General features: G+C 39.3%; 2 protein-coding genes across 10 annotated transcripts in view; one reads left to right on the forward strand and one right to left on the reverse strand.

Moving 5' to 3' along the window:
- The window catches only part of myo9aa (myosin IXAa), a 191160-nt gene extending 182729 nt beyond the window's left edge, over positions 1 to 8431 (reverse strand). For 5 of the 6 annotated variants that reach the window (XM_030123409.1, XM_030123417.1, XM_030123401.1 and 2 more), the window contains exon 1: positions 8119 to 8431. The gene's annotated coding sequence lies outside the window, so the exon portion shown is untranslated. The remainder of the gene's footprint in view (positions 1 to 8118) is intronic. The other variant, XM_030123425.1, reaches the window with a different exon arrangement.
- Positions 8432 to 8746: 315 nt separating this feature from the next.
- senp8 (SUMO peptidase family member, NEDD8 specific) lies at positions 8747 to 11727 on the forward strand. Of its 4 annotated transcripts, none has more exons than XM_030123465.1 (2): positions 8747 to 9013; positions 10346 to 11727. In XM_030123465.1, the coding sequence occupies exon 2, from the start codon at positions 10401 to 10403 to the stop codon at positions 11064 to 11066; it is 666 nt and encodes a 221-aa protein (XP_029979325.1). In that variant the 5' UTR covers positions 8747 to 9013; positions 10346 to 10400; the 3' UTR covers positions 11067 to 11727. The 4 variants fall into 4 exon arrangements, with proteins under 4 accessions (XP_029979325.1, XP_029979319.1, XP_029979333.1 ...); XM_030123459.1 differs by having other exon boundaries at positions 10364 to 11727; XM_030123473.1 differs by having other exon boundaries at positions 8747 to 8975; positions 10374 to 11727.
- Positions 11728 to 12599: the final 872 nt, after the last annotated feature.

The raw sequence follows: 12599 nt of genomic DNA on the forward strand, positions 1-12599 counted from the left end.
GGAAGGCAGCATTTACTCCTGCAGTCTCGATATATCAGTGAGAGCAACAACAGCAACAACGCCAAGTTTGCGTCCATTTTGCATGCTACTTTTTTCTTTCAGGTCTTGCCATTCTGCAAAAGCTGGACCAAGGCAGACTCTTGTCTTGTTCCTGGTTTGGTCACTCACTCTTTTCTTCTTCCTCGTATCCTCTGGCAACAGCCACCTCTTCCTTTTCTCTGCCATGGTAAATACCTGTTAAATGAAGGCATGGCTGGCTTGTGTTTATATCTACCCGGCGGTACCTGGCTGGGGGTGTGTTCATGTCGTAGTGGCGTAAACTGTGACATTTCTCACGAGAGATGAGATCTAGGCCACTGGGACAGTGGCAGAAAAGTTGCAAGTGGCATATTCGTCCCTAGAGATGCTAGTGGGAAGGGGGAGGGGTTCCATTTTCCCCCTAACAAGCCATGTAACCATTACAATTACTTTGAAGTTGTTTAATTAAGTTAAAAATGTAACATAGTTCCCCTTTAACACTCTAAATGGACCAAAAAGAGACAACAAAGAAAACTGCCAAGGGAGCAATTTATATTCAGTGCAGTGATTTGTTTTAGACAAAGAACAATATGTGCTTTCACATTAGAGTCTCCAAAAGTCTCCAATAACACCAGAAAAAGTTGATAGATTTGTCACGAGTTGCTTTTTTCATGAGGAGTCTCTAGACGGATAAATATATCAACAGTGTCTAAGTTGGAAACACTGACCTTTACAGCTAGGCAGACAGACTACGTGGTTTTCGGCTTTCGTGTCATTTGGAGGGAAAATTTGTGTGTTTACTTTACTTTACTAGTTTAAGTCACTTTCAAAAGTTGCTAAAGTTCTCCAAACAAATTTTAAAAGTAGTTTAATTTGTTGCTAGGGACTTTTGGGGTGAAAAAAAGGAGTTGCAAGGGTAGCCAGAAAATTTACTAAATCTGGCAACAAAAGTGCTTAGTTTAATTAATGGACTGTAACGTCACTGCAGTAAATGCCTGCTCCAAACTAAACTAAACTAATCCAAACTGAGGCTAATGAAGCTGTACAAAACTAAAATATAAGGACTTTGAAAACAGGCCGTGTTGGTTGAGTAGAGGGTACATACATCAATCTATCAAGAGTAAGGCTCCATTTGTTAAGATCTGATGACTGAGAGCAGAGATTACTGTTTTTGCACTTACCAAGCACTTCTTCAATCACAGCATAAATACCTGGATTGTGAATCAAACTTTCATCACTTCAAGCAGGGTGCTATTCATTTCTGTCTGCTTCTCTTATTACATTTACCTTGTCCTGCCTCTTCTTAAACACTGTGTGACAACGCATATCAGCTCCGAGATGCACAACTGATTGTGGATTTTTAAAGGCTGATACAACAATGTCAAATAAAAGCAGGAGAAGCCAGATCTTTCATTATTTAACTGATATCACACCCTTGGAAATGAACTACATTTAACTTTATTATGAAATGGGTTACCCATGTTGACAAAGGAAGTTGAGTTTTTCAAGTGTTTTATTTCTATATGTACACAAATACCTATACTTTCTTCCACTTACATTTACAAAAAAGGGCTTGTTAGTTTGTTATTAATGCATTTTAAGGGATTTCTTTTTTAATTTTATGTCACAGCACACCTTCCTAATATCACTACCAATGTCAGTCTGTGTTAATCAAGTAATGACCTTTTGTGTATAGAGCTGTGAAGTCAAACATGACATCCACAGTGATATAAACCTTATAACAGACAAGACAAACCAGACTACAGAAAAGAAAAGGTGTTGTCTATTTAACACTGATGCCAGGAACACTAATACTGACATGGATGATATGAGGTTCAACAGCTTTGTACAGAAATAGCTTCTTTTTACATTTACACAAGTACACATACTCTGAACATCTAAGTAAAAGTAAGGGTGTATTCACATATACTTCCTTTGGTCCATTTAAACGGACCAGAGTTTGTTTCCCTGGAAAGTCTGGACATTTTTTAGGTGTGAGTACAAACATGCGAACTCTGATTCAAATCAAACAAGCGGACACAGACCACCTGGAAGAGGTGGTCTGGGTCCACTTCCAAACATACTGCAAGCCAGTGCACTTCTGGTGTGAATGTAACCGGCCTCGAGCCTAAACAAACCAAGGAACCATGCACCTTTTTGTTCTTGATGAGCCACCGTAGCCGCTAGAAGTCGCCAAGATGCATGGATAGTCAGAGCTAATAGCAGCAGCTATAAGCCATGGACAGATGTAGAGCAATGAGGAGATTGAATGTCTCATTAACATTTGGTCAGATGCCCATATTATGAAACTGGCTCTGAATGAGCTGTTCTTGACAGTTAACATTATTTTCGTAAATTTGTATCTGTAAAAATAGAATACATATTCCGAAAACGATGACTGCACATAGGACCTCCACATAGGTTTTCATCAACACCGGCCGTCTCTGATTCACCCCGTCCCCGACTTTTCTGTCCAATGCTAGTGCAGTTTGTCACATGTGTGCTTCGGTGTACACATTTTGGTCCAATAGCAAAAAGCTAAATGAGAATGTGATCAGACCCAAATGAAAAAAATAAAGTCAGCATTTGATCCGAATCAAATAAGCAGACCAAAGGAATTCCAGGTGTGAATACAATAGGTGTGAATTCCAGGTGTGAATACAATAAATCAAATCAAATTTCGTTTATATAGCGCCAAATCATAACAAAAGTTATCTCATGACACTTCACATATAGAGCTGGTCGAAACCAGACTCTCATGCCAATTTACAGAACCCAACAAAATCCTCCAGGAGCAAACCCTAAAGTTCTTAAACATCTTTCAGTACTAGATGTTGATCTAGATCTCTTTTTTAATTTGCAGCACTGGTTAATACAAATTGTAAAAATGAAATGCCCCCTCGTCTAATGTTAGGAATCACTTTGCAGAAGACCAGGATGTGGTGAGGGGGCTGCGCTGCCTAAGCAGCTCTTGACACATCTGAGTGTGTCGCCTTGGTCTTCTCTGCTTATCTTTGGCTTTGATTGAACTGTGTCCGAGACAAATTTCTGTTCCTGTGTAACAGACAATAAAGTTTCTTGATCAGTGCCTTGATCTAAATTCCCAAAAACTAATTACTTGTCTCTTGCCCCAAGGTTTAAGTTTCCATAACAACTACAATGAAGACTCAAACTCAAAACAAAACTGTCTTGGAAGTTAGAAAACAGGAGTGGAGACTTCAATAGCCACCGATGTCAACCTAACACTTTTGCTGATACAAATTTAACTACTTTTAAAATGTGTTTGGAAACATTTAGCTACTTTTGTAAAGTGACTGAAACAGTAAAATACACACATTTTCCCTCTAAATGACACCAAAAGATTTTCTCTGTCAGTCAGAAAAACTGACTGTCTTGCTGTAAAAGTCAGTGTTGCCAACTGTCCACTTTGTTGGTATTATTTAGTGATTTTTCAGATCTGTCTAGAGAGTCTATCAAAAAAGGGACTAGTCACAAATTTATCAACTTTTTCTGGTGTTATTGGAGACTCTGACGTGAAAGCATGCATGTTCTTTGTCGAAAACAAATCACTACACTGAATATATATCATTCCCATTGCCATTGACAGTTTTCTCTACGATCTCTTTTTAGTCCATTTAGATTGTTAATATAGATTGAAAATTTAAAATTTTATGGTTAAAAATGTTCATGTTTTACCATGACTAATTGTACGCTCATAAGGTTAAAAACCAAACCAAACTGAAGAAAATTAAGTTAAAAAAGTAAACACACAAATAAATAAATAATCTAAGTAACTCTTAGTGTCTCTTTTGGGTCACTTTACCCAGTCCCCAAGCCCAGATAAAGGAGGAGGGTTGAGGTTCCGATATTTTTAAAAAATAAATAAAAAATTGACAGTTCATTTGTTGTTCTAAAAATATTTAGGGTGTTTTTATACTCACTATTTGTCTCCCAGTGTTATTCCTCTCTTCTACATAGTTTATAACAATTACATGCCCATTTACAATTATGCAAGTTGGGTGACGACATCATTTAGCAACTTTTTAGGATAGACAATAGATACTTTCAGTTACTGAAAGTATCTGAAAGATACAGTGCTGCAACACTATCAACAGCATATTCTGAAACAACCAAAAACATATGTAAATAAATACACATTTAAATCATATGTGATTTTAACCTTTTCATCTGCCATTAATACTAAATTTCTGTGAGCTACCGAGGTTCAGAGATTTTGACAGATCTATCCTTAGGCAAATACAAACATCATTTACCTGTAAGTGTGAAGACCAAAACATTTCCTTCATCTGCTCTAAAGTGACTAAACCCTGACCTTATCACAAGAGTTAACAACCTTCTGAATTATCTTAAAGCTTCCTATATCATCTGGTCAATTACTGCACTGACAACCACAACACAGATTAGACCACATGGGCATTCCAGCCATTAGTGAGCATGTTTCAGGCCGCCTTTAAGGCCGCCCTTATCTTAGCCTGTTTGTTGTCAGTTACACACAACTATCTCCGCTTTTCCTCCCCTCTTGCCTCATTCTGACAGTGCACAGACTACTGTAAACTGCAGAATTCCTCACAGATAAGAGTGGTACTGCAGAGAAATCCAAAAACCTTCCCTCTTAATGTCTATTTGATGCTGTTATCCTAGACTAGCTGGACTTTTAGGTTAACAGTGGAGGGGTGTTCAATGAAACCAAAAAGCACCACATATATGCAGTTAAGGCTTTTACCTACTACCATAAGACTTTATAAGACTTGACTTCCTTTGTAGGTTTTGCTTTTAAAGTTCCTAGGGGGTTCATTTGTCATGTCATATCTTTGGAAAATGTTTGCACATACATTTTGTAATGGTAATTGTCCTAAATTATATTATATTTATTGGAAAACCTACTATTTTCTTGCACCTGTGCCCATTAAATGCTGCAATGGTCTAAATGTAGTTTTTAGTTAAATATCCTCAAATTTTCATGGGGAAGGACCCCCCAAATTCCACAAACACACAACCCCCACCATGAACAGAGGGTATAGGGAAAACCTTGCTGAACATGAAAGGCACACATGAAAATAGCTTTGTGGCTGAATGGCAGCACCATCCTGCAAATGGACAGTGTTGTGGACCCTTACACAGGAGCACATGCCTGGGGATTAGCCATAGGCCCTATGCTGTCTGTACCATAGGGCCACAGGGGGCCACGAGCTATTGTCACAGCTATATCACCACGTTCACATGCACACAAAGATGCAACATATTACAACCTGGGCACCCGGTGATCTAAGGCCAAAAACCCTGGCATCCATAGCTGTCATTCAACCTGTGCTCCTCTTGTCATATCCACACTTTTACTAACTTAATCGTCATATTTGGTGATGGTGAGCTGCAACATTTTTCTGCCATTTTGTCCACATCAGGGAAAAATGTTAACTGTTATTTTCTTACACCAAATACAATCTAGCAATCTTGTGTTTCCATATCGATAAGTAACTTTCACATTTTATTAATGCAATCCTATCTGTCATATATAAACTGCACAGTCAGACATGAGCAATCCTAAGCCTAAGCAAACAACTCTCTTTCAAAGACTTTAAACTTTCTCAGATTTGTCAAGATTCTACAAACTGACCACAAGGGCTTTTCAACTACAACAAAAACACGTCCATCCAAAACAAAATCTCAGAGGAAAGAATTTAATTTAAAGACATACAAGCTGGGCTTCCAACCAGATCAGGATTGTTTGTTGGCTCCAGTTCTCACTTTAGGGCTTAATTAAAAAGAACAAGTTAAATGCATTCACATAAACAAAATTGCAATGAACAACACAATGCACATTCTTCTCACCATCCAACTCCTGCTACAGTTAGCAGCACTGAGTTAATGAGGGGAAATGCAAAATGCGGGGAAGCTGAGCCTTTGAGTCCAAAGCCTCCCTCATATAATGACCTACTAAAGAAAGGGGAGCTTTGTTCAGTGCAACACAAGCAGGTTCCTCTTTAATGACTTCATGTGCATGCCAATCACTTACACCATACAATCCCATCATGCAGCGGCAACACTTTACAGGACAGCTCGATCATGTGAGCGTGCAGCACATGACGTCCCCAAAACATAAGCTGCTGTTCGGTCCAGCAGGTGAAGAGGTGATGATGGGGTCATTGTCATTTTGAGATTATTTCAGAGAATGAAGGAGGTTTGTGAGCATCAAAAACAGTCATTGCACATAGGAGTGTTACCTTGATCATAAAAACAACAAATCAGCACATTTGAGGAGCCAAAGCAGATTTAAAACAATGTTTCTTAAGGACAGAGACATGAATTCCAACATCAGAGTACTGCAACTGTTCTAACCTTCTTTTCAAGGCTCCAAAACTGCAGAGGCTACAGCCATGAAATGCCAAAAAGACACCAAGCATCAGTCCCAGACGAGAAACTTTACAGTCATATACTAGATTACTTTTTTTTTTACATAAAAGGGGTTCGGAATCATTTTAAATACTGTGACGAACTATGTAAGTAGTTAGTTTGGAGCTTAGAACTACATTTTGAACAAATGAAGGTATTTTACACATAGAAACAGGGAGGCTTGCATTCATTAGTGGAACTTTGACTGACAGGAAATTCAGTCAGTGACCACAGCTTCAATGTGAAAAACAACGGAAAATGAGTAACCAAACTGGTCACAAGTGCGACCACACCCCAGAGTGACAGGACATAATGTACATGGGGACAGAACCTTAAGTCACCCTCAGAGAAATCTAACAGACAATCACATTAGATAAGAACAAAGCTGTGCTGCTGGTGCACCTTCATCAAATTGTACTCTACCGTACGTATTGGAAAGCTGAAAGACTTTGACATAAAATACAAAGAGAAATCAAAGAGAAATCAAAGTGGAAAAAAAAAACTTATTCTGATCATTTGAGCAAGCAGAAACCCAAAGATTGGGAACTGAGATTCCACTTGTCCAATTGCATATTTTCAACCATGTAGGTGTTACTGGTGATATTTCACAAGACAGACGCAACCCGGAATGATTCCAACCGAGGCCAGTCTTTCAGAAATAGCAGACAGGCCTGTGGGGTGTCAGATGTCAACAGGGACCAGTTGCTGGAGTCTCAGCTCAGGCCTCCTCTCATGCTTCAGCAGCTGTGTCTTCTCAGACCTCACATTCCTGCAGGACAGGCCCACTTTACTCTCATCACCTGTGCAGATCTAAGGCAAGGACAGGCTCTCCAGAGAGACTCACACCTACTTTTAACCACTTTTACAGTAAAGTCATTTGTTTTAACTTTTTGCAGCAGTGAAATATGCTAACATGCTTATTAAAGCAGCTGTAAAACAGCAACTGGATGCTGCTGAATTGAAACTGAGGTAAACAATGACAAAGACAAAAAAGAGGAGCTGAATATAAAGATGTCACTATTATAAGACTACTGGAGCACAGTGGTATTTGAGGTCACAATATAAAAATACCTCCAGCTACATGAGGTAGGTCCTGTGTGTTTGTGACTGTTTTCCACTGACAGACTCAGACGGACCATGATTCAGCAGCTTCTCTGGCCCATTTAGACCTCCCTGTACATTCACTGATCAGTGTTGCCCTTACTGCATTTTAAGCTGTACTGTCTGACCTCCACTAAATAATATATTGAAACATTTACCCCACCCCCTGTAGAAACACGCTGACACCAACGCTCTCTGCTCCTTGATGATCATAAAATAGACACGTTAATTATTCCAACAAATGAAAATGAGTCAGTTGAGACATAGGCTAGGTTTCACATATGACGGATTTCAATGTGATGTATTTGTAGTCCTAGATGGAGAAAGGGTAATGCCAGGGGCAGCAGCCTAAACTGTAAACATGCAATCACGGTAAACACACCTGACTGTACTTGGTCACTGAACTGAACTCACTGCATCCAAACCAAGTTCCAAGTGAGTGCAGTTTAAAGACAGAAGCATTTTTTTCCTCACAGACTTTCAGTAATTCATTGATGGCCCCTACCCCCTCTGGACCCCCTCTATCTCACCTCTAGTAAGTGTCCAACTCTGACTAATACCAACTCCAAACACCACACAGTCTTTTACCTCCAGACGTGAAAACTGAAGACTGAAGTTGTAGTCTTTTCTCAGGATGGGTTGCAGCGGTCGGACGCTCACAAACGCAAAGTCTCTATTTAATTCCCTGCATTCCCACTCAGTCAATTTGTTGTCTTCTCTCTCTCCCACCGGGAAGCACTCAGCAAATCCACGACATTCAGGTCCGTGCCGAAAGGATACGCATTTTCTTTTAATCCTCGCGTTTTTGGGTGTAATTCAATAGCAGTCCCTCTCCGTTCGGTGACGGTCTAAAACTCCCCTACTGCTTTGCTGCTAATCAGTGCGGTCACTCACAAGCGCGCGACAGGGGCGTTCACGAAGCTCATAGGCGGAGCCTAAATTTCATGGAGCGGACCGGAAGAAAGAACGAAATAACACGGCAGTGGTTTACACACCTACAAACTGATTGTAGATTATAGTTAAAGTAAAAAAATATATATATATTAAAGTATGTTTAGTACTATTAGAAGCTTACAAATAAACGCGCTGTGCTGACTTCTATATATACAGCCTCCGTATATAATTATGTAAGTATTGATGTTTGTGTGCTTGCGCCAATCACAACAGAGCTCCTCCCTACTGTCGCAAAATGTTTACAGCAAAGAGTTCAGATGTAAATCCACACGGAGGACAGAGTTTATACGTCGGAATGATATAGTTGTTTATTTCTGGCAGCTATGATCATTGATGTGTGTTTCGTTTTGTTTTACGGCAATACGTCACTCTGGTCCGCACTCCGGTGTAGTAGGTGGCGGTACTGCGTTGTACTACCGCTAAACTCACGTAGAAGAAGATGACGATGAATCGGTTTACGGCAGTCTTTGCAATGAGGGACAGGATCACAGGTTTCGGGGTTCTTTTAATTTGAATGTGTCTTTTACAGGTATGGAAATTGCGTCAACAGTTTGTCTTATGATTTAACACGCCCCGGCGTGTGCTATACAGACTAAAATGATTGTTTTACTGAGTTGTTAGAGCTTCGTCTGATGATAAGAGCGGAGGTTAGCTTATACTAACAGTTGTTGTATCAGCAGTGAGCTGCCTGCTGCCAAAATGATGAACTAAACGCATTGCAGTAATGTCATACTCCGCAGGACCCCGCTATACTGCAGACTGTTAGCTGTGACCAATAAAACATCAAAATCGTATGGGTTTTCGATCATGAAAACATAGTGTCAGTTAACTTGTATCACAGAGCAACGAACAAAGCTCGGGCTTAAAATCAGGTTGAATCAAAACTGTCAGGTAATTATAGGTTTGGTTGAGTCTGGAAGCTTCTCTTAGGTTTGCGTTACATGATACGATGCTTGAGTGCATCACACTCATGGCGAATTTGATGAAATGTGAACATGAAAGATATGTGAAGTCAAGATTACTTTCATGAACCGATCGCATATACATTCACATTTGTAGTTAAATCAGTACATTACTGAAGAGTACATTGAAATCAAAAGTCAAGGGAACGTCTTCAAAGGGCATGTTTTGCCTGAGCAAAGTCCAAAACCTAAACCTAGACTTAACATTAGTGAATCTTACATCTGTTGTCATAAAATGTTTGGCCTTTTATTTATTAATTTTTATTTTAGCTGACTAACAAAGAACTCAAATCTACATAGCTTCAAATAGCCACGTAAAAATACATATCAAACAGAATGTTAATATTAGTTCAAACTAATTTTGTCCTTTCGTGGTGACTGAAATATCATTGAGGCCTGAGAATTTAAAATGACAAAAAAGAAAAGGTAATTAAATCAGGGATATAAATGTACTGGGGTATATTTTAATGGTGCTTTGTAAGACTTTTCATTTTAAAAAAAAGCTGGTCAATAAAGAGTTGTCCCTCAGACAAAGATGAACACCTGACTTTTTCACAAAATGCAGTAAATTGCAGCGCTCAATCTGGTTTTGCCTTTTTTGATGTACCGTGTTTATGCTGTATCATTAGTGTCTAATATATAATTTATATATAGTTTACTCTCTCCTTTTGTTCTTATGTAACTTATAATTTTATTTTTGTAATGCATTTTGACACACTGCTTTGAGAAGTGCTATATAAATAATGTTTTCTTGTCATTGTCAGTAATAAACTTAATAGCAAAAAGATAATTAACTGTATCCATGGGCTTGAGAGTAGAAGCCACATTACAAAACACATAACATGTATTAATCCCAGAAAATTTTTTTAACTATTCTCGGTTAATTTTGTCAGTGTTTCACTAACTGTTTTCCTCAGTGTGGTTTAGACTGACCCTCTGTGACTGCGTTGGAGGATGGACCCTGTAGTGCTGAGCTACCAGGACAGCCTGCTTCGGCGCTCTGACGTGTCCTTGCTGGAAGGACCTTATTGGCTCAATGACCAAGTCATCGGCTTTGCCTTTGAGTACTTTGCAGCTGAACGTTTTAGAGTTTTGGGTGACACCATCACCTTCATCAGCCCAGAGGTCACCCAGTTCATCAAGTGTGCTTCCTGCCCCGATGAGTTAGCTCTGTTCCTCAAGCCTTTGGATCTGTCGTCCCGTCGTTGGGTCTTCCTAGCAGTCAATGATAACTCCAACCAGACCGCTGGAGGGTCCCACTGGAGCCTTCTCGTCTACCATCACAACTCGAATCACTTTGCCCATTATGACTCTCAGAACGGCAGTAACTCAATTCACGCACGACGCATTGCCAGCAAGTTAGAGCCATTCTTAGGGGCAGGAAGGAAGGCGCTTTTTGTGGAGGAGCCCTGCCCTTCACAGCAGAACAGCTATGACTGTGGCATGTATGTTATCTGTATCGCAGAGGCCTTGTGTGAGAAGGCCAGAGCAGAGGGTTCGCCACGCCTGCTTGTGCAAATCATCACCCCAGCCTACATCACCCAGAAGAGGGCTGAGTGGTACAGACTGATCCAGAGTCTTGCTCAGAGCGACCTCTGCTGCACTCTGTCATTTCCATAGCACGTTTATGACCCACAGTATGCACAAAAGCTGACCACATATCTACTGCTGGAGCCTATGAATGCACTCTCTCAATACAGTATTTAAGCATATATGAAAGATATTTATATAAATCTATCATATTCCATAATAAAAATGCTAAAAAAAAATAAAAATAATAATAATAATCAATGTCATGAATCTTAAATGATTCATTGGACATTTGGTGTGATGTTTATCCCCTGTATATGCACAGCAACATACAATATGTAAACAAGAACACCAGCATGCCTATAAATTGAATTTACTCCCTTGTACATATTAAAGGAGAGTGAGAAATACTGTATGTCATCTAGAACAGGCAGCACTGGCTTTTATTCTCCATGTTATGAGTTGGGAGCGAATGTAGAAATGTTTACACAGATTATTGCTCAGGGTCATTTAAAATGAACTAGAATTGACAAAGAATGTGCATCGTAACCTTGGCTCCTGCTTTCTGTCATATTTGTTCACATTATTAGTCTGTTGCAAAAATAAAGTTTTTGAACCTTTCAGAGGAAAATTGTGTGAGTGAAGGGCACACACTGTTTGCTGTGAATACCTTTGAAGGACAGGATGAAGCTGATATGCCCATTGATGTAATAAATTTCAGTATTGTCACATTTTTGTTGACAAAATGGTATATGTGCTTTATCATTTTTATTTGATAACTCCTGTCTGCTTGCAACAAATTCCAATAAAAGTTGTGACAGTAAAGCATTTACCACTTTGTAATGACATGATAGATATTCAGGGACTGAAGACATTAAATAATGAAGCAGGTGAAATCTCGTCCCATTCTTCATGCAAACAAGTCTTTAGGGTATATAGTCTGGGGCCGTATGCTGCCTTCACCTGTTATCAGGAGGTGATCCTTTCCACTTGTGAATTCGAAATTACAAGTGTGTTCAAGTGCTTTTGTTGACGTAGTGAAATGAAAAATGACTGACAAAGTTTATTGTGACCTGCTAGTTGGGGAAAACAGATTTGGTCCATTCACTTGCTTAAGCTTTTTTTTTTTTTTTTTTTTTTAATTGTGTATACGTTAAATGTGCAAAATCATCAGCTAACAGCGTTCATGAAAAGCATTATTTGTCATTTGCAATGAATCCTTGTTCACCATGTTGACAAGTTCCAAGGTTATTTCCATCTCCATACCTCATGTATCAAAAATTTTCAAGTTCTTAACTAGTATTTACCATAATTCTCATAGCATGCGAAAGCAGGATTAGTTCTTGCATTCTGTGCCTGATAATACTTCACACATTCTCTACTGAAGATGAGTTAGAATTGCAGGACAGAACACAATAGACTGATGATTTTCTTTCAAGTCATAATGACCATTCCTTATCACCACTTTCAAATCATATTGTTATTTAATGATTATACTTAGTATTAGTCCTAAATTGCTTCGATGTGTTGCACCCTGAACGTGAGGTATGTGATCAGTGGTGGTTCTAGCTTGAATGACGCCCTGGGCGAGTACCCCCTCAAGCCCCCCACCCCCTAAAAAAA

Source organism: Sphaeramia orbicularis, chromosome 3 (assembly GCF_902148855.1).
Source record: "Sphaeramia orbicularis chromosome 3, fSphaOr1.1, whole genome shotgun sequence".
NCBI classification, from domain to species: Eukaryota; Metazoa; Chordata; class Actinopteri; order Kurtiformes; family Apogonidae; genus Sphaeramia; species Sphaeramia orbicularis.

Coding starts and splice junctions, on each gene's coding strand:
- senp8 (XM_030123465.1), top strand. CDS start 10,401: ATGGACCCTGTAGTGCTGAGCTACCAGGACAGCCTGCTTCGGCGCTCT.